At 36.8% G+C, this 23,565-nt stretch overlaps 1 protein-coding gene across 1 annotated transcript in view; it reads right to left on the bottom strand.

Moving 5' to 3' along the window:
- The window catches only part of GADL1 (glutamate decarboxylase like 1), a 194,888-nt gene that overhangs the window by 108,952 nt on the left and 62,371 nt on the right, over nt 1–23,565 (bottom strand). Inside the window, exons 9-11 of the mRNA XM_074195631.1 lie at nt 20,217–20,333; nt 12,875–12,939; nt 12,490–12,571 (exon numbers count right to left, since the gene is read on the bottom strand). Coding sequence (XP_074051732.1) covers nt 12,490–12,571; nt 12,875–12,939; nt 20,217–20,333 — 264 coding nt within the window. The remainder of the gene's footprint in view (nt 1–12,489; nt 12,572–12,874; nt 12,940–20,216; nt 20,334–23,565) is intronic.

Genomic DNA, 23,565 nt, shown 5'->3' with positions numbered 1-23,565 from the left:
ACCCACTATGTTCATAGAAGGCACTGTACATCCCCATTTCATGATATTTTCTATAATACCATAGAATTATATCTTCCATAGTAATCAAGACAATGGAGTCATTTCTAAAACAAACATCCTTTCTCAGACAAGAAAAACAGCATTGACAGATTAATGTTTTAATGATATCAAATGGGAAGAGGAAAAACATCAAACACTCTTGATTTCCAATGTCTATTCGCTTGCCCTGATTGCCCACAAGCAGGTGAATGGCTCCAGAAGTCCTAATTCTATTCAACAAAAAAGCATTTGCTGAATACTTTCCCCAAGGCTCCCTCTCATGTTTCATGGAGTGGTTTAACTGAAGGCTAAGCTGTCTGCCAGCTTTCCTAATTGGAAAATGAAACTAGTAAAGTGGACAGCACTCAAAACCACCTTTCCAGATGAAAGCAATCTTTTTTTTTTATTCCTGTTAAATATAACTTTGTAGTCCTCCCTGGCTCTGAAAAATGGGTGTTTCATTGTCTTTTCCTGTGTTTCTGACAGTTTGGTAGTGAAATGGTACAAAGAATCCAACAGCACACCAAATGGAAGCATTGGCATCTCTACAATAGAAACCTGATGGCTTAATCTGCTCTACAGAACTATCTCTTATTAATAATAAAACTAAGAAATAACATTTCAAGTTCAAATCCAAAGGACATATAAGAGTGTGTTTATACTACTCAGTGATACCTGTATAATGAAATAAATGGAAAAGGAAGTGACTCACTATAAGAGGAACCAATGTTTGTCTTCCTTGCTGTTCAGTCTATCAATCAATCAATCAATCAACATACATGAAGTGCCTTCTGTGTATCAGACTCTTTACAAAGTGACTTGATACTGAATCTCCTAACTTGGGACATCTTCTCTGGCTATTCTCCATGCCTGGAATCCTCTCCCTACTTCATCTCCACTATCTGGTTTCCCAGGTTTCCTCAAGTCTTTGCTAAAGTCCAGAACTCAACTCAGAAACTGATCGTCTACAAAAAAATAATCTTTCCCCGTCCTTTTTAATCTTAATATCTCCCCTCTGAGAGGATCCCCAGTTCAATCCCTATGTTTATATCAAGTTGTCTCCTCCACTGAGGGCCTTTCTCTGTGTCCGTAGCTTAGCATGGTGCTTAATAAGTGCTTCTGAACTTGTGGGCTAGTTCTGTATGCCTATTTCTCAAGGACATGTAAAAGAGAGAGACCTGATGCCATTTTTTCTTTCCATTTCTTTTTTCAAGTCAGTTCCGAAGCCCCTTCTTTTATCAGCCGGTCTACAATAGCAAGGAACATAGAACTGAAATTCAGAGTTAGAAAGGCCCTCAGTGGTCACCTAGATCACCCATATCTTGTCAGAGAATTCTCTTTCCAATATACCCAACAAATGGTCAGCCAGCCTTTGCTTGAGGACCATCATGAAGGGAGATCCACAACCACCCCCAAGGCAGCCCATTCTAGTTTTGCCATCTTTGATTATTAGGAAGCTTTCCCTGTCTCCAGTTCTAAGTGGGCCTCCTTAAAAATTCCATTGTTACTTCTCATTCTGCCTTCTGGGACTAAGTAGCATGTCTAATCTGGCTTCTATGGCAGCCCTTCAAATGTTTGAAGCCAACTCTCTAGTCCATCCAGAGTCTTCCCTTTTCTGGGCTAAGCATTTCCACTTTCCTTGGTCAATCTGCATCTAACACAGACTCAGAATGGTTGCTTACTTTTGAATGTTCTTCCACGTAACCTGGTCCTTACTGTTTCCACAGTCCTTGGTATAGTGACAAAGAAGCAAATTAAAGACTAAGGAACGTATGAACCTAAGTTTGAATGCTATAGATTTCATTGTGAGATTGATGGATTATAAATTCCTTGAGGAAAGGCACCATCTTTTGTCTCTTTTTCTATCCTCAGAGCTTAGTACAGTGCCTTTCACAGAACAGATACTTAATGAATGCTGATTGATTGATTGCACATGTGCATGTAATACGTAATATAAAAATATAACATCCTAGGGAACTTGAAAAATCTTAAATACTTTACATCTTATGTCATATCTAACATGCACATAAACATACAACATATGTTGTTGGTTTTGTTCAATTTAATTTCTAAGAATCTATTATCTTATTCATGTAGGTACAGGTACAGATTTCAGACTTTCGGTCTGAATCCTGACTTTGCTAATTACTTCATTCTTAAAAAGGACCAATGACATCATGAAGGTAATGTCTTGACTTGCCCATGGATGGGATGTGAGTGGGGCAGAGCTGCACAAAGTCATCATATTTTTGATTGTCAGCCAAGGACAGCCCCAGTTGACATCCTGAACAAAGGAATATGAATAGAAAATTCTCATTTGCATTTGGCTTTCTTTCTCTTTTCAAGGATAATCTGGTTCTTTAAACAAGAGGGCCTTGCCCTGATGAAAGCCACTGGCCAATGATGCTCTCCTGTGTTAATTTGGTTCAGATTCCTCTGGGAGAGATGGTGACAGAATCTGCTGAGCTACTACAATCTATATTAACACAGAATGGATGAGATTTTTAAACAAGTCATTGGATTACAAGGCAAATGCCTTTTTATTTCAAAAACTCACTCACTGGAACATAAGCAATGGAATTAAAGGACTGACTGCACACTTTCTCACCCTTAGGATCACTGATCTAAAGCCTGAAGAGATCTGAACAGTCACTGAATCCAATCCCCTCATTTTATAGATGAAGAATTTGAGCCTCAGAGGGTGTGATTTGCTTAAGGTCACATAACTAGTAATTAGCAAAGCCAGGATTCAGACTGAAAGTCTGAAATCTGTACCTGTGGAGAGACTGCCTACATGAATAAAATAATGGAGTCTTGGAAATTAAATTGGGACTGGTGGTGCTTTTTTTCTTTTGGAGAAGAAATTGATTTAGAAGCAAGGAGCAGAATATAATCATAGGATCCTGGGATCACAGATTTAGAGTCAGAAGGGGGTTTTAAGGCTATGCAGTCCAAGTGTTCTTAACCTGGATAGTTTTGAACTTGGCTAGGGGAAAAATTCATTTATATTTCAATATAACAGAATTTCTTTGTAATCTTACATGTTTTATTTTATATATTCAGAAATTTCTTTTTTTTTTTTCAGAAAAGGGCTTCTCAAGCTTTGCCAGACTGCCATAGGGGCCCATAACACAAAGATGAAGAATGCCAGATTCTAGTCCCACTCCTTCATTTTACAAATGAGTAATTTGAGGCCCAGGGAGTTTAAGTGACTTGTCCAAGAGGAAGTGGCAGACACAGAATGATTATAGAGGATGATGATAGAGTGTGAGTGTGTGTGTGTTTTGGCATGTGTGTGTGCATGTGTATGTGTGTGTATATGTAACTTGAATTCAATATTTGCCTCCTCCATCTATTACCCAAATGACCTTGGGCCACTGGGCAGCATCTCCAGTATTTAGCTTATAATCTAGTTTTACAATATAAATATATATATATATATATATATATATATATATATATATATATATATATATATATATGAATTGTTTCTAAGGGCTTTTCTAGCATTCTGTGATTTCTTCTTCCTTCTCTGCTCATTGTTTTAGAATCTCAGGTATAGGCAAGTGTTTAAAAGAGTAGATTTCAAAGATGTGATATAAGATTCACACATATTCAGTTCCAATAATGTTTGTCCTTCATTCTCAAAGAAGACCATGACTTCAGGGAGGTGTTGCCATGACAAGCACATGAACTGGACCTGGGGGGGGGGGGGGCTGTGCCAAATCACCAGCCTCACTTTTTCCTCCAGAGTCATCTGAGTCCAGTGGCCACTTATGAATCAGGATGACTGGAGATGGCCCTGAATTCAAGACAAACAAGGTTAAGTGACTTGCTCAGGGTCATACAGCTAGGTAGTGTCAAGTGTCTGAGATCACATATGAACTCCTGTCCTCCTGCTCTATCTACTGCACCACCTAGCTGCCAGATCTACTGGCAAAGACTTGATGATCTATTTTCCCCTTTCTGGGTCTCAGTTTCCTTAAGTGTAAAGGAAATCATTAAATTAGATGATTTCCAAGCTTTCTTACAGTTTAATGTTCTATGATCCTCAGATTCTACTTGCAAATGGGGCCATTTGGGAAGGGGCTGGACCTTCCAACTGAGAGAAGCTTAGATTCTTATTGGAACATTCAGAGCTGTCCCCTAGAGCTCATTTGAAGCTCTCTGTAATTCTATAATTGCTGTCTTTTGAACCCACATTACTGCAGGGAGGTTGACATTCCAAATGGTACCTAGATTTAAGTAGATGAGGAACATGGAGAATTCCCTACATGAGAGGATGCTTTAAAACTGCTGTTTGGCCCCATCACACTGACACCCAACACAGAGATTATCATATTGTTCAGAGCTTTCAAACCACTTAATGGCACTTCTATAAGACCTGTAAGACTAGCAGAAAATAACCAAACCACCATTTGCTTTTGCATCTCCGAAGTCTTCCAATTACCTTTCTCTCCCTTAACTCCAGCCCACTCTGGAGTTTGTAAGAGCTTAAATAGAAGTCTTAACATTTGTGCTCTAGGGTAAAAACAAAAAAATATTTTATTTACTTAATTTTCATTTTTTTTTTGCTTTTTCTTATATTTTAAATAGATGATAGCCTCCTCTCTTTGCCCCTAAGTATTAAAAAAGAAAGGAGAAAGAGAAAGCTACACAGTAGAATAAACCCCCACCTCAACTGTGTCTGCTAAGACCCCTCTTTCTGGAATGAAAGGAGAGAGATACAGTTTCTTGTCTATTATATGGTTCCCAACATTGATTGTTAGAATTATGTGATATTAAATTTTATTCTAGAAAATACATTTTCAACAAGATATGAAATTGAATGCAGTCAGATTCCAATAGGATAGCAAAATTAGAAATTTAGAGCTTGAAAGGACCTTGGAGGCCATTGGGTACAATGCACTTATTTTACATTTAAAGAAAATGAAGGTGAGAGATTAGTGATTTGTGCAGGATGACACAGCTACTGAGTCTCTGAAATAGAAATGGAGCTGAGTTCCTCCTGACTCCAAGCCCAGTACTTTGGCCACTGGGCCACCTAAAATTAAGAAGCATTTTAACCCAGCAATTCCACTACTACATTTCTATCCCAAAGAGAAAAAATGAGGAAAATGACTCATATATATTTGCAAAAATATTTATGGGATTATTGTTTGGTAGTAAAGAACAAGAAATAAAGAGGCTTCATATCAATAGGGGGATGACTGAACAAAGTATGCCATAGGGATATAAGAGAATATTAATTACTGTGCTCTGGGAAATGAAAGAAATGGGATACTTCTGTAAACTGGTGCAGAGTAAATAGCAGCGCCAGGAAAACAATTTATAGAATGACTAAAATAACTGTAATAAAAAGCAACTTTGAAGGGCTTCAAGACTCTGATCAATGCAATGATCAGCCATAGTTCCAGACAACTGATGACTGATGAACTCATCCTACCCATCTCTTGATAGGGAGAGACGAGAGGGATAAAATACAAAATGCCTCTTCAGACATGTTGGGAATTGTTTTGCTTGCCTATGATTACAATGGAGGATTCTGTTATTATTTTTTTAGTTTTGTTCTCATTGTTGCTTTAGTTTACCAGAGGTGGGACAGAAAAGGATAAAGGTAAAAGGAAGAAAAGAGGTATTAAGCTGACTGCTAAATTCCATCATCTCACAACCATTGTTCTTTTAAAAGGCATCTGAAAAACCTATTCAAATCCCCTATGGATTTTTTCTACCTCATTGAGATGTAAATTCCCTCTAGTGAAGCAGATTGCAACCTATCCAGTCCTGCCCAATCTGTATCTGGCTCTTGCCTTTTGTTCATAAACAATTTCACTTTAGGGTTGGTTTTTTTGGTTCACTTTCTCATGACACTGGGATACTACTAAGTGAATCACAGTCTACTCATCATCCCTTGTCCTCATCACGTAACTAGATCACCTTTCTCTAATCTCCATTTTTTGATAACATGTTTTACTTCTAGTCTTCTTCAAAATACCTCATTGGTTTTATATATTAGCCTGCTCCAATATGTGCCTGTCCATTGCTCTTTGGGTAATGTTCATTTTCAGACCTTCAGAGACTGATGTGTTACAAGTCTCCTGGCCAGCAGCAACACCAGTAGAATATTGAACCATTTTTAAAAAGCAACTCCAAGCAAATCCTGACACTCCTAGCATACAGGCTTACTTTCCCACTTAATAAAAGAGAGAATTTTAAAAAAATGCTTAGATTTGCTCCCCTCTATTCTATTGAATTTTTAAAATCTCTTGACTTTTCTTTGAGATCAAAGTATCAAAAAAATCATTTGATCCGAAAACATTATCCATGTAGATCCAGAATTTATATCTGAAATGAACCTATTTAGAATCACAGATTTTTTTGTATCTTTAGTTTTCTTTTTATCCCTTTGATGCAAAGAAGGTTAGTGATATTACAACTCCTAGAGCAAGTAGCTCTGCTTTGACAACCCCATTCCCTAAAATAACATTACAAAGAGCCACTAGTAAGGGGGTAGCTAGGTGGTGCAGTAAATAGAGCACCGGTCTTGGAGTCAGGAGGACCTGGGTTCAAATTCGACCTCAGACACTTAAAATGACCTAGCTGTGGTGGCCTTGGGCAAGCCCCTTTACCCCATTGCCTTGCAAAATCTAAAAAAGTAAAAAGAAAAAGAAAAAAAAGAAAACAAAGAGCCACTAGTTAGTCAATGGGAAAAAGTAAAGGAAAAAGCTTTGAAAAAGTAAAGGAAAAAGCTTTAGGTTACAAATGAAGGAATTAGCTTTTTATCTTTGATCTATGAACACATTCACTACTAGATAATTTGCATTATATTAATGAGAGTATGCCTGTGCAGCAACTAGGGACCGGATTGAGGATTTCTATTCATTGTGACTGCCAATAGGCTGTAACTGAGTCTATCACAGTATTATTTGAATCTTAATCATTTACAACTCTCCAAGAAGAAATCAATTTGGAATATGATACCAATGACATACAACTTCAATTCAATTCATCAAGTCTTCATTAAAAGTTATTGTGAGGGGTGGCTAGGTAGTGCAGTGGATAGAGTACCGGCCCTGGATTCAGGAGGACCTGAGTTCAAATTCAGCCTCATACTTAATGATTACCTAGCTGTGTGGCCTTGGGCAAGCCCATTAACCCTATTTACCTTGCAAAAAACTAAAAACAAAAAGTTACTGTGAGACAAGCACTATGCTAGGTTCTTGGAATTCAAAGATTAAAAAAAAATTATAACCTTCCCTTTGTAAATCCCATGGAGATGACAGACACAGAAATGGGAAACAGTGTGAGAAGTAGAGAAAGGGGCAGTAAAGTTGGAACCTAGAATGCAGGCAGTGATGTAGTAATAAGACTGAAAAGGTAGGATGGGGCCAGACTGAGAAGGACTTTAAAAATCAAAAGAGATTATGTTTAGTACAAAAGGAGTTAAAAAACCATCAGAGTTTACTGAGTAGGGGACATATGTGATCTGTAATTAAGGAAACTCATTTTGACAGCCATGTGGAAGGTGGATTGGAGCTGGATAGAGAACCTGATTTTTAATCATAAAATCATTCCATCAAAAGCCAATTTTCTAAACCTCAAAATTCTTTGCACAATGATTACCATATATCCATCTTCTTTTATCCTGGCTACAAAAGTAAACCAAAGGCATCGTGTCGTCTCATTGATTCTCAGTTTCCTCATCTGGGAGGATAGGATTGGGATAATAAGGCTGGCACAACCTATTTCAAAGAGTGACCATGAGGAGAAAGCCTTGCTCGCTTTAGAGCATAATAAAATCAAGGAGTTTGCTATGTAACAGTTGCTATCCTAGGTGCTGAAGATGCAAAGGCAAAAATGAGCTGGTCCTTGTCCTCAAGTAGCTTATATACTATTATGTTATATTATATTATGTTATATACTATTGTGTTATTATTTCTATGAGGATCTCACAAATCACTTTTAAGTTAGTTTTTATATAATTAGATGATGTTTCTAGGAGAGGATGAAAGAATTAGTGCTTGAGAAGACCCTAGAGGTCACCTCACTCAACCACCTTATTTTATAGGGACAGAAATGGATATTAAGATAAGTTAAATGATTTATTCAAGGTCACATAGATGAAAGTGGCAAATCTGGGATTTGAACTGAGTTTCTTTGACTCTAACTGCACCTTAACACAGCAATTCTAAGAAATTTGCTCTAAGTTTTTATTCCTGAGACCCTAATCACAGAATCCATTTGGCAGGGACTTCAGAGACTATTGGCTACAACTGGTCCCTAAGGAGTGACTATGACACGAATGACCAATGAATGGCCATCCAGCTTTAACTTGAAGGCTTCCTATGACATCTTCCACTACTTCCAGATCCAGTCATTCCACTTTGGGAGAACTCTCATTGTTAAGAAATGTTTTCTTTTTTCAGCCTAAATTTGACTTTTGGAAACTTCTGCACATTGTTTCTGGATTTTTCATGTAAGGTCTATCAAAAAAAATCTAATGCCCTCTTCCAAATAGAAGCCCTTCAGATACTGGAAGACAACTCCCACAATTCACCTGAGTCTCTTTTTCTTCAGTCTAACTATATACCCAGTTCCTTCAACTTATCACCATGAATTCAAAACCTTTGACTCTCCTGGGTGCTCTCTTTTGGACACTCCAACTTATCACTGCCTTCCTAACTTATGGTACCCAGAATTAAACAGAATGGTCTATATGGGGTCCAACCAGGGTCAAATATTCCTGGATACCATGCTTCCCTGAATACATCCCAAGGTAATATTATTTTTCTTAGCTGCCATCTCACATTGTTGACTCATACTGACTTTACGGTTCCCTAAAACTCTGGTATGTGTAGAATAACTACTGTCTATCCATGCTTTCTCTTTTTTGGACTTGTAAAGTTGATTTTTTTTAAAAAACCAGAATTCCTATTTATTCTTATTTACTCTTGTAATAAATTAAATCTTATAAAAATGACTACATGGATAAAGTATTCGAGTGGACTCAAGAAATCTGAGTTCTGGCACCAATTCTGCAAACAACCAGCTGTGGGAGTTTAGCCAAATTACTTTACTTCTGCACGTCTCAGTTTCCCAAGAGGGGTAGACTAGATGTTCGCTAAGGTCCCTCCCAAGTTTTTGTTTATATAATTCTGTGCAACAGTAGACAATTGGAGAGCAGAAAAATGGCGGGGGATTGCTAAATTTCGGTCCCTAGGAAAGAATAAAAGAGGAATATAAATGCCCAAAGTGGCTAGTAAGGGTATTTGGGTAAAAACCTGCTTGTATTGGGCTGGGTGGAGAGTTTCAAATTACCAATAAAAAACGTAGCTACCTCACCTCATCTCCAGAGAAAACACAAAAAACTACAATCATTAAACCTTGACTCAGGAGTCACTGTAGAGTCACAGGAGCAAACTGTTATGGCCATTGGTAATAAAGGTTTGCCAAGGGATTTTGTCACAAGATCTACCACAGAAGACTAATGAGCTCACATACATCATGTTTAGAGGATAAGGAGAATTTTGCAATAATCAGTAGAGTTCATAATGTTTCTCTTTCTACTTCAACCAAACAATTTTTAGATATGCAAAAGTTCAAGCTTTTTTCCATGCTAGAAGAGCAGATAAAAGGCCAAAGGAAAATTTTCAACTTTCTCTCTGTCTTAGAAAGAATGTTTTCCTTAAGGGGGAAAATAGAAGGGTTATAAAGAGAAAAAGGGTGGAGAAAGAAAGAAAGAAAGAGGCAGAGATAGAGACAGAAATGGGGTGGGGGTCAGAGAGGTGGGTGATCTTTGCAGGGCAAGTTTAAAAGACATGAGGGAGAAATTTCTGAGTCTTGTCAAATCTGACAATGACTCTGAACCTCTGGTTGTTCATATCTAGACAATGATACTGCCAGAAAGAATGATGAAATGATTGTTAGAAATGAAATGATGAGCAAGCGCAGGGTAAGACTAAAAGAGTACAGTTAATATTTTCACCTGCTTATACTGACTAAAGATCAGGGCTTTAAGAGAGAAAGGGAGATTTGAAAAGTGAACACCTAGCAAAATAGATAAGAATTTGGGGACCACACCTTAAAATATAATAAAGCATTTTTGACCAATGATGAAATCCATCTTATGAGAGCTGGCTAAAACATTATTTGCCTGGAGTTCTGAAAATCTATTCAGTAAAGCTTTGAACTGAAAAGGGAGGGAGAAGGGAGAGAAAAATATCTGTTCTGTGCCTATAAAAGTGGATAGTATGGTGACTGTCAACTGTGATACAAGTTTTGAAATGCAGAAAAGAGCCAGCAATAAAACCCATGGCCTCCACCTATCTTGACAGAAACAGACAATGTGTGGGGAATAAGGACATTGTACTAGATAACCCTAAGTCAGGAATTCAAATAGGACCTTGGAAGAGCATCCCTTATTGAAGACCATGGAAAAAAATTAAAGATGGTGGTGGAATAACATCATAGAGGCAGAAAATATACATATGTGAAGAATATCCAGAAAGCAAAACAGAAAACATTTAGGTCAAAATCAGCAGAAGAGAAATCAAAACAATTCTATCATGAAAATGAACAACAGACCACTTTAATGGATGACAATCAATACAAGGAATTCAGAAAGCAGACTCTAAGACAGAGGGGTGGCATAATAGCAACAAGGGATATTCCTATTATCTGAACATCTGCTGGAGGTTTCTTTGCCCAAAGCTGAGTAACCCTCAAGGTTTGATTGACCTTGAGGATTTGATCCTTTAAGATAGGAAAGAAACAGCATATAAAAAAGAGGTTTTGGATTCTCTCCCTAATGAGTGATTTGTGCAGGGTCACACAGCTAGTATATGTGGACAGCTGGATTTGAATTCATGAAGATGAGTCTTCCTGTTCCCAAGCCTAATACTCTATCCACTATGGCTCTTAGTTGCCCCCAAGTGAAATGTAACAGGAGCTTAATAAATGTTTATCAAACTGTTATGAAGGGTCTTGTATTTGTAAATTCCTTTATTATTGTTTTTATTTTTATACCAGTCATATCCCCTCAACAGACCCCTTCATAGAACCTATATTGACCCTTCTCTTCTAACAAAGGAGACATATTTCAGTAAAAACCAATCAATACAGTGACCATATCTGATGTATAACTCATTCCATATCCATCACTTCTACTTCCCTACTGAGAATAGGAAAGTATTTTTTGATCAATTCTCCAGGACTGAGATTGTTCATTCAGCATGTGACTGCTTTTAAATGGCTCCTATTGTTACCATTTGTGTAGCCTTTATTGTCTTTAAATCTTACATATATAGGCACTTACTAAATGTCCCTTAAATTGAATTAGCACCACTTAATCTTGCATCACTTTTAAAACTTCTGCCTATGTTTCTCTGAATCTCTTACATTTGTAATTTCTTATAATATCCCATCACATTTATATGTTGATAGAGTCTCTTATATAAATCCTTCCCAATCTTACCAGACTCCACCAATCACTAGCATGTCCTTATGACAGGCTCAGGAGATCCATATGTATGTCAGAGATACAAGACAGGAACAGGAGTCTTAAAGTTCTTTTAATTTTAAACACAAACAGAAAATGAATTGAGTCTTGCCAAAGGAAGCCATTTCATCCAAGAAACCCAAAGAAAGAAATTTAAATTTATACCCAAGTCAAAGGAAGTTTTCTTTGTACCACATACCTATGAAAGCATTTTCAGAAATAAGCATCTGGAATGTTTCCCAAATGCATTCTTCTCATTTTCATGGTGATGCACATGTGCTCATGGGAACAACTTTTGGTGAATGAGGAATAATTTCATTTCTCTCTGCCCATCAGACAAAGAGTAAGTTCAACCAATTGTCCAATGGCCCTCAACTGGGTCCTCCCCCAGAGTCATTACCAATTATTTCTGATCTGATCTTGACTTCCAATGGGAATCTTAATATTGATTATTGGAGCCACTCAACAAATCAGTTCAATGATCACCCTTCAAATAATATCTTTTCACTAAACTGGGCCATTAAGGCTTAGCTAAGCATATTAAGTATTCTGTTTAAAGCAGAACAAACATCTGCTCCCTTTTCACAGTGAGCAGTAGTTTAAAGAAAACTTAACTCCCAAATGTACTCAAGGGGAACAAATCTCAGTAACATTTGAAAGGCAGCTTTTAAAAATGTGCCCAAAGAGCACCAGAGAGCCTGTCTCTAGAAGTCCTGGTGTTCAGGCTCTGTTTCATCTAAATCAGAGCCGTAAGTGACTTTAACAAAGACGCCGGCTGTTTTCCTTGGGATCACTTCTATTTGGGGGCTGCAGGCATTTCTTTCTGCCCTTTACTTAGTATTAGACAAGACCTTTCAGACATTGGTCCTAGTCCAGTTTTCTGAATTGATTGTGTCCTTCCAATCCACTCTGAGTCCCCCCCCCCCCCCAATAAAACATTTAAGGAAACTCACCGAGCTGTCTTTCACAAGAAGCGCACAACACTGGATCCCAGCCATAAGCATCTTATGTGGGTTCCAGGCTACTGAGTCAGCCCTGTGAGAGGAAGCAAAGAAAGGGAAGGGAGATGGGGAAGACAAATACCCAATTATTTCACATTCACCAAAGGCTATTTATGTGAGCAGATAGATTTCACTATATTAATATCTAATTTAGAGTTCTGGTGTTTGGTTGTTTCTGTGGGGATGATTTTTGTGTCTGCTTGTTTGCTTTGGGGTGGTGGTTGTCTTTCTAAAGGTTTTGTTTTCTCCCATATCAGCACATTAGTTAAAACACAAAATCCAGAGGGGTGTCCCTTCTGAATGAAGGTGCCACCACGAACTGGGAAACTACATTTACCTGTGGATGCCATGCAGAAGCTTGCGATGCTTCCTTGACATCAAAGCTGAGCCACCCCAAGATGCCTGTTGAGATATTTATATATAGAAATGTTTATGTCAACCAAAACAATGTCATTTGTACACTATCAGGTGATCACTGGTAATTCATGAGCACCAGCCCCAACCTGATTCATTTGAAACGACACTCTAGTAACGGGTACCCAGTTTTTATTCCAGCAAATGTACATCCCTCCCCAAAAGTACACCAAGTACCATATTCCCATTGTATAGATGTCTTTGTAAATGGAAACCTAGTCACTGTGGTCTGATGTTCAAACTGTATCACCACCAATCATCAGCATGTGTCTATTAAGTATCCACTATGGGTCAGACACTCTCTGGTGTTGGGGACATAAAGACAAATAATGAAATAGTCCCTGTAATAAAGTATCTAATGGTAAACAAATCACAAAAAGGACTTCATTGAAGCCTTTGGACCAAACATTAAAGGAAAAAAGAAAGATACAGTCCTTGTCCTCAGGAAGTTTTTAATCCAAAGTAGATGCCATGAGTGTGGCCTTTATTGGAGGGCATCTGATATAAAAAGCAGGGTGCTAATGTTGATGGCTGACATAGATTAAGTGAAAGTTGCACAAAGGATGAAACAATTGTTTTGTGAAAGGGGGAACTCATCTTTGGTCAGAACAGGGTTGTAGGAAATCACTTCCTTGCATCCAAATAATCAAGAGTAGTGGCACAGAAGAAATAGGATTTTAAGAGTTATTACATGATCCAAAGGGGAGATCTTGGAGCAGGGATGAGAGGAAAAGGGGGAAATAGTTGGACATTTGCACAACAGTGGGAGTGCTAGAAGAGATGAGAAAGGATGAAACTGGATAGTGACTAAGTTCAAAGATGGTAGGACAAAGGAAGCAGCAGCACAGGAAACAAAGTTGGAAGTGAGTGTGAATGGAGTTCTGAAATGGAATGTTGAGAAACTGCCAAAATACCAGATTTGGATAAAGTTGGAATCTTGACTCAAGCCTTTATTTGAATCCTGGCTCTGAAATTGTAACTTGTGACTGTGGGCAATTCATTTAATGTGTTAGGATCCTATTCCGCACATCTGTCAAATGAGGGCTTTGGATTAGATGGTCGCTAAGTTTTCTTCCAACTTCATTCTTTTATTTACCTTTTTATCAATCTGTCTGGCTATCTCTTATCTATCCACCTATCGATGTACAGCTTATCTATCCATATATTATCTATCATACTGTTCTATCTATTTATCCATCTTTATCTTATCTATCCATCCACCATTTATCTCTATTTCATCTATCTAACTATGTCTGTCTATATATCTGTCTTAATCTTATCTATCCATTCAAACATCTAATTCTATCATGCCATCTATTCATCTATCTATATAAACATCTATCTTAGCTTATCTATTCACCCACCACTACATCTCTAACATTCTGCTCATCTCTATCATTCTGTTCTCTATCTTGTCTACTCATTAATCTATATAGTGATAGATGGATACATACAAATGTATCCATCTATTTCTATCTTATCTATCATCCATCTGTCCATTTATCTATGCATCTATTTATCTATCATCTATCTATCTATCTATCATCTATATATCTATCTATCATCTATCTATCTATTTATCTATCTATCTATCATCTATATATCTATCATCTATCTATCATCTATCTATTATCTCTATCTATCATCTATCTATCTATCTATCTATCTATCTATCTATCTATCATCCATCTATCATCTATCTATCTATCTTTCTATCTATCATCTATCTATCATCTATCTATCTATCTATCTATCTATCTATCTATCTATCTATCTATCTATCTATCTATCTATCATCTATCTATCATCTATAGTGCTTCAGGAATGATTTGTTCAATTCAATTCAACAAAAAGTCATTAAGTACCTATAAGGACCTAGGCTTTATGTTCAATGCAAAGGATAGAACACTTGGAGCTGTCCTCATATAGAAGCAACAGATAGGTGGGGTGGGGAATTGACCCATGACATTGAAAAGGGAAGTTAGATAACATTATTAGAACTGGAAAAATCCAAGGAGTCAGTTGTCACAATCCTGGACCTAAACAAAATTTATAGCTATAGAGTTAAGGAAGAAAAAACTAAATCCTGCAGATTTTTAGTTTAAATGAAGATGAAGGCTGGATCATACATATGTTGCCAGACAAAGTTGGTGACAAGTTTTTAGTTTAGCAATTAAAAATAGTTTTGCTTAGTGATTTTTATATCAAGGGGACATTAGTGTCTGTGGTATATAAATCATCAATTAAAAAAAACACAAGAAAAAGTGTTAAGATGTAGAGAATAGAGGTAAGGATTTGAAATTCAAAAAAAATCAAATACCCCAAATGTTCTCTGAGAGCTGGTAGTTCATTTCTTGGGAAGAGAAATGCCAATAAGAAGGACCTTTGTTTTTATAATCTTACAAGTTCTTATATTTAGTGTGATTTCTATTTCTTTCTTTTTTGTCACCTGTTCTTTTTGTCCCTCACTATCATTATCTATTTACTTGTGGGTCTGGTCTATCCTTATATCAGACTGACAGTCCTTAGAGGGTTGGGACCATGCCATTTTCATCTCTGCATTTTCTCAACATGAGGCTGACACTAAATCAGAGTTTGTTAAATTGTGAAAATCCAGGAAATCGTCATAATTAAAAAATGGAGCATCATGATCCAGTCAGCAAACTGAATAGGTGGTAGGGAAAATCAAAATTCTCAGGATCAGTCCCTTCCCCAAATAAATCCATCTTCAGAGAGATAATAGCCAAGAAGCCACAAAATTAACTAGTCCCTTTAAACCTCTCTTTTTCTGAGTACCCAGTGAGACAAGTATAGGTCAGTAGATGTGAAATAGGAAAGATAGAGCAGGCCACATTGCAGAAGTTATAGAGTCAGTGTGTTACAACAGATGAGGAAAGAATTGAGTATCAGGGAGAACTACATTAGAGTCCTACTTCAGACACCTATTATCTGGGTAACCATTTACAGCGCTAAATTTGGAGTCAGGAAAACATGGATCCAAATCCTGTCTCAGACACTTAATAGCTCTAGAACCGTAGGCAATTTCCTTAGTCTTTCTCAATAAAAAATATTGAACCTCTTTCACCCAGTTGTCAGAATAAAATCAGATACTGTTTAAGTATCATACTAGAGATATTTTTGTATAGGGAATAGCTAGTCACTCTTCCAAGTGCTAATCTCACAACTGAATCAAAGTAGCCATATGATCCAGGATAGATTGCTTAATTCTCAAGTGTCTAAGGCTAAAAATTATAAAACAGTGCCTTATCTAATTTGGTAAAGGGCATTGGCTCACAAGTAACTCTCAACTTCTATGAAATCACAGGTCTAATTGAATGTGTATGTTTATCTCTGTGCAGATATATACCTATTTCATATATATATATATATATATATATACATATATATATATATAAATTTTAAGTATCATCCTAAGATTTCAAGACCAGTTAGATTTTTCCCCCAGAAACCCCCATATTTCCACAAAAAAGAAGCAATATAAGTAGACCAACTTTTCACAGCATTTCCACCCTTCTTTAGAAATTGGGTGGATCTATCCATTACAAAGAAAATGAGACCAAAATGAATCCATGAAAAAGAGTTAAGAGCAACAGAGACGTTCTTTTACTCTTATAATAAAAATTTTCTGAACCATAGTTAGCATCAAATATTTCTAGTGTCCAAAGCAGTCAGTTCATAAGAGAACCAACATCAGCCAATATGATTAAAATCGTCCTCAGGAGGCCTCTGTTGACTAACACTATCAAGATCATTCATGACTCATGTGGTCAGTTGATCTAACAGATTCTAAGACCAAATGACTTAATCCTGAAATAACATTTTATTTAGTTCTATTCAGTGAGGAAATTGATGATTAATAAAGTGACTTTTTTGGAAGGAGAATGGTACATGAAAGAACCCTGGGTTTATGGTTAGAAGGCTGGCCCACAGCGGGGCAGTTTAGTAAATTCTGGTTGAATTTAATGAAATTGAATTTGGTGTATGCCTTTGGCAATTTATGGATCTGTTTCTTGCATAAATTAAGAGAGATGGGTAATAGGTCTAGTCATCTCTAAGGTCTCTTCCAACTTTAATATTCTATGAACTTGTTTGAAACATGCAATAAAACTAGTCAATGAGCCATTGTGATACACAGGATGGCCCAAAACTCTTAGTACAGGCTTAAGCTAATGAAATCTAAAATGGTACTAAGACTTTTGAAGCATCCTGTATGAACCTTCTGATCCAAATTATGGAAAAAAAATCTGCCCCATTACTTTATTGTGCTAGTTTTGTGTATAGTTGAATGTTTTTTATTTGTATATCCAAAATAGTAGTCATCTAGCTCAATCATCCCATTTTATACAGCAATCCTGGGTCTAATTGACTTTTGTCCATTTCCTAAAATTAAATCCTTTCAGTAAGTCTAATTATAAATAATGATGATGGTGGTGATAATTAGCACATATATAGTGTTTTAAGAGCTGCAAAGCATTTTCCAAATACTTTCTTATTTTATCCTCAAAACAACGGCAATCATTTTTCTTAAATAATACAAACATGGTTCAGATAAGGTTTTGAAATTATAGGCTGAAAAATGATAAGCCACAAACCCATAGAGAAAATATTATAGACTTGGTTTGCCTTTTTTTTGCAATAGATCACCCCTGGATTCCCAGGTGTACATTGTTCCCACAATCTACAACATTACCCTATAGTATAGTATCTGAAGTGTGAAAATTTCAAGGGAATAAAGGGAACTTATAGTCGTAGGCTCAAGACGTCATGAAAGATGTTCAGGCCTATTGACCAATGATCAAACTGGTTGAATGAAAACTAGGAGAGGTGGTCATTTATGTAATCAGACTAAGTCTGCCGGTGCCCCCGAAATGAGCTTGTTTCCATTTTATCTACACTTTGGATAAGAGAAGCAGAGAATTGATTCCAGAATGAAGAAAACATAGGTTCAATTTCCACTTCTGTCACATCTGAGTTTCATGACCTAGGACAAGTCACATAACTCAGTTCTCAATGCCCCCAGTCCACAGATAGTGATTTATATTGGAAGAGGGACTTTCCTTATGCCAGTAAGGAAGTTCCTTATGCCAGTGAGGGAGTTCCTTATGCCAATGAAATCACAAGAAAGACAGTAAATAGCTTTTTTTATTGCTGTTGTGATTTTTCAGTGATATCCAAATTTTCATAACACAATTTGAGGTTTACTTGGCAGCTACTGGAGTGATTTGTCATTTCCTTTTCCAACTCATTGTACAGATGAGAAAACTGAGGCAAGCAGGGTTAAGAGGCTTGCCCAGTGTCACTCAGATTATAAGTGTCTGAGGCCAGATTTGAACTCATGACGATGAGTCTTCCTGATTCCAGGCTCAGTGCTCTATCAGCTGCAAGCAACCACCTGTGAACATGCTAGGTCCTCTAATAGAATAGAAGTCTTGAGGGAAAACATCATTTCATTTTTGTCTTTATATCCCCACTGATGTGCCTGGAATATTGAAGGAGAGTAATACATGCTTGTTCATTGATTGCAATATAAAAATCAATTCCTTAAGAATCTGTTAAGTGCTTATTGTATACATCTCTATGCTCAGTAAAGAAAGAAAAAGAGTAAAAGGAGAAAGAAGTGGAGGAGACAAGAAGAAGTAAGTGGAATTTATATTATGCTCAATTAAAAATAAGGAAAAAAAGTTTCACCAACTCCAAAGTTTAGTTTATTTCAAATCAAAGATGCTTCTTTCAAAAATATAACCTCTGATCTCAAAGACATTAGAGATTTTTACTCATTCTTCAAAAATTTGATTTCTCTAAGCACCTCAGAACCTCTAATATCATCCCTGATTTGGAAATGCCTGTAGTTCCTCTTTTCATAGAATCTATATAATCCATATTTGATATTCTTTTGATGAGAATGGAATAGATGGGAATTACTCAAGGGGCTTTTTTGGTTTTATTGAGCTTTTGTTACTGTAGATAGGGAAATCCTCACTTCCTATTATTGCTATGAAAGTAGTGAGTTCTCATACTTGTGAATCTATAGAATCAATGAAAATTAAGTTTTTAAATGAACATATATGTCTACATGGAGGTTGCAATTTAAAACATGCCCAAATAATCTTCCTGACATGCCATCAAAGGCATGTTGACAAAACCCCTGACATCTATCTCATACTATGGTTTTTGGTCATAATACAAAATATAGACTATTTCCTTGGGAATGACAATTTTAATAAGTCTAAACATATGCTCAGTATCATCAAACAATTAATTTTACATTTAAACATCAAAAGTTTTCCGATCTGCAGAAACTCTGCATATGTTCATGCACACTGAATGTTCAACCAGAAAATCAAAATATATTGGTCATCTATCCTACCCGCAAATAGGATCGAAGTCGTTCACTTAACAAAGGAAAGTTCACTAAGGAAATACCTAATAATGCTAAGTATTCCCTTTCCTCATGTACAATCAAACCAATTAACCTTTCATCTTCATATAAATTACTCAATGGGTACTCCTAACTAAATGAATTTAGCTTTTCATCCTTTGCTTTATAGACTTTTCAGAATTTTTTTATTAAGAAGAAAAATGATTTCTAAGCAATTCTAGGACACTTTCAAAAAATCAATAAAAAACCATAAGACTATAAAGAAAATTAATTATTCTTTTCAAATAATTATCCTTGTTAGAGCCAGAAGAAAAGGTCTTTAATTAAAGTAAGTAATTATTTGTGTTTCCAGGATATTGGAACCATCGTATTTTAGGATACATTTTACAGCTAAGGAAACAAAAGCTTTGAGAAATGAACTGACCTAGTCTTGTCATTAATAGCAGAAAAGGACTGGAATCTAGGTCTTTATATATCTATATCTATATCTATATCTATATCTATATCTATATCTATATCTATATCTATATCTATATCTATATCTATATCTATATCTATATCTATATCTATATCTATCTATATTTCCCTACTACTTCATTCAGTCTTCTAATTTGCACACTTGGAGAAAAGGGTAGGGAGGTATAATTAGACTTAGATCTTGGAAGATTAAAAAAAGACATCTGGCAAGTCAGGGGGACTTCTTTGAACTCTGAAATAATTTACAAATCTACTTTCCAATTATTTGAAAAATACACAGATGTAAATGTAACTGAAAGCTTATTCATTTATTTTCCATAAGATGAAATCACAGTTCTTGTAAAGCAAAGCAAAGAATTAAAAATATATGTATTTAGAGGGAACTTACATCTACATGGAACCAAAGGCCATATCGGGTGCAGATATCTGCTATTTTGTCTAGAGGATCAAATGCCCCCAATACAGTTGTCCCAGAAGTGGCACTGACAAGAAATGGAGCAGCCCCCTGTAAACAAGTCACAAAGAAAGAAAACCCATAACTATATCAATGCTATCATGATACATGTTCTGTAGGGATGATATATTATTGAGTAATCACATTAAGTCCTAAAGGTCAGAAAGAGAATGGGTCCATCAAAGTCCAAGATATTGAGTGTTTATTTATTTGGAGCATCTTCTGAGATATTCACCCTCCCAATATTTCCCATCTGATGATATCCAAGGAAGACTTTAAATCCCATGCCCCATGTCATTCATCTGGGATGCTTTACCTAATTCCTTTCATCACCACTAACCTCTTCTTCAAAAACTCCTTAAAAAAACTATTTATTTAAGGCAATGGGGTTAAGTGACTTGCCCAAGGTCACATAGCTAGGCAATTATTAAGTATCTGGGGTCAGAGTTGAACTCAGGCCCTCCTGACTTCAGGGCCGGTGCTATACCCACTGGGCCACTCAGCTGCCCCTAACTTTGTCTCCATATCTCTTCTCAACTTTAATTTATTATTCAATAAACATAAAATGCCTTCTACAGGCCAGGTTAGAAACAGTTTGATTTGTAGTGAATAGGTGCTGCTCCTAGATTCAGAAAGATCTGAATTCAATTTCTGTTTTTGGCACATCCTGGATGTGTGGTTGTAGTCAAGTCACTTAATTTTGCCTTGCCTCCAACCCTCTATCCAAGGCAAAAAGTTGAATAATGACTAAACAGTAGTGGTAGAGGATGTGTCCTCACTTAGTTCTCACTATAGCAATGATAGCACAAGTTAAAAAATACAAGACCCCATACTAGTCACCAACCCTCCAAAATGCCCCAAGTTTTTGTCTTTGATGAGCTTTCATTCTACTGAGGTTTTCCCCCTATCTTAATAATTCAATTAGTGTAGAAAACTTTCCACCTAAGGAAACTCTCTCTACCAACACATATACATAGGCGAATGTCCAACAATTTATGATGTAATGGATTTTCAGTTTCAGAATCAGGACTAAATGAGTTCAGACTCTGACTTTGACAAATGATGAGTAAGTTAAACTCAATTTACCTGTTATTTATTTGTATCTTAGCTATTTGTATATGTGTTTCATGCTCCCATTTGATTGTAAAATTCATGTGGGCAGGGATTGTGTCTTATTTAAAATCGGTATCTCATCCAGCCCCTGAGACAGTGTTCTGCACTCAGCTAGTGTGTAATAAGTGTTGATTAATTGAAATGTTCAATTTAGAGACAATAATTACTTGAATTTTTTTTAATCTGTCTCCAAGTGGCATCTTATCATTAGTCATAGTTAAAGGGAGAACAATTAGTAATCTGGCACTGCCTGAACACGAATCATGCTTTAAGTTTTCCTCCTAGTTTTACTAATGTTCCATTTGCATATTCGAACAAGTCAGGAAGCCAAGTATTCAGACCAAATGGGAGACAACCATTGAGTTCGCCTACTTCTTCCTGTAGGATGGATCTAACTCTATCATGCTTCCCTAGATAGCTCCTAAAAACTTATTGGAACCCAGAAGGCAAACAGCCAATGGGGCTTTGGCTACTCCCTAGATAGAGCCTCTGTGAAATTATCTGGACATGAAGCATATATCCACCAAAATGGCAGTATATCATCAAAAAAAACTGGGAAGCTCTCAACAGATTCCAACCCCTCAAGCCAGAAGGGGATGACAGGAAGCCCTGAGAAAGCTAACACTGGATTAGGAAGCTATGCTGAAAGGAAGCTAATATTTCAAGCTATGGAAAGGAGGATGGAATAAAGGCAATTTGAGGAGAACATGGACCTGAGGAAAATAAGACTTCAGAGGCACTACCTAGATGACTCAGTGGAGTACTGGGCCTAGAGTCAGGGAGTTCTTGTTGTTCTTCAGTCATTTCAGTTGTGATCAACTCCTGGTAACTCCGTTTGGAGTTTGGTTTTTTTGGGGGGGTCAAAAATACTGGAGTGCCTTGCCACTTCCTTGTCCAGTTCATTTTACAGATGAGGAAGCACAGGCCAACAGGGTGAAATGACTTACTCAGGATCAGAGAGTGATTGTGTATCCAATGACAGATTTGAACTCAGGTCTTCCTGACTCCAGACCTGTTGCTCTGTACAATGTGCCACCCAGCTGGATGGTTTCACATGGAATGGCGCAAAAGAACAGAAAACCTTATTTAAATCACTTCTTAATAGTGTCTCTAACTGGAGATGCAATAGAATTTCGAAGAGAAACATGAAAACATGAATGGCAGGCAACACATACCTGCTAAAAAGAAAATGTGGTTGAAGAGGGTTCCTGACAGCTGTAGGAGACAGCTGTGACAAATGGAATCAATCAATAGCTAATGATTCAGCAGAGAAACGAGCCCGACAATTATGGGATCCCTGGGGAGACGCAGGATCGGAGAATTCCTTCTCTCTATTCTCCAGAGGTTGCCTAAAGATTCCTTCTTTGTCATACGCAGCCATGACGAAAGGTTTTGACAAAGAGGCTAGCCCTGGCAAAGCCAACTGGATTCATATTCATTTTATGAAATCAAAACAAGGGCTGAGTCACCTAAGATAATGCCTTCAAAATCAGAAAGCATCGACATGATGAGGAGACGATACTTGTTTTGCTTTCCAGGTCACTTGGATTAATGCATGATTCCTTTCTCCTTGGAATCTCAGATACATTCCATTTCCAAGGGAAAGATGGTGTTTTGGCTTGGCTCACCTGCTATCTACTCTGCATGGGCTTTCTTTAGTTGTCAAGTGGCTGGTGCCATTTCCCTATCACAATTCATACAAACATGTTTATATGTATCATATGGTTATATGTATATAAACTACAAATACATACAAAGTGATGAAATTTATTTATTATTTTCCCTGATAGAATATAAGTACCAGGGGGCAAGGATTAGTTTGCTTTTAAATTCTGTATTATCAGGAATTAGCACAATGTATAAAATATTGGAGTCATGTAAAAATGATTAGAAATGAATGAATGATTGCACATATTTAAACTATATCATAGGGTTGCTTACTGTCTCAGGGAGGAAGGTGGGGAAGAAGGGAGGGTTAGAATTTGAAACTCAAGACTTTAAGTTGAAAAATTGTTTTAACATGTATTTGGGGAAAGATAATATTTCAAAAGCCAAATGAATAAATGATTTGCTTAAAACTCCAAAATGAACCTAACTAGGAGTTCTAGAAAATGAACCTTTCAGACCTGGCCTGAAGGTATGGGGTCTGCCAGGAAAGCATCTTCTCTGC

This window comes from Macrotis lagotis, chromosome 7, assembly GCF_037893015.1.
Source record: "Macrotis lagotis isolate mMagLag1 chromosome 7, bilby.v1.9.chrom.fasta, whole genome shotgun sequence".
Classification (NCBI taxonomy): domain Eukaryota; kingdom Metazoa; phylum Chordata; class Mammalia; order Peramelemorphia; family Peramelidae; genus Macrotis; species Macrotis lagotis.
The sequence above is the reverse complement of the archived record's forward strand: the minus strand, read 5'-3'. Positions and strand labels throughout refer to the sequence as shown.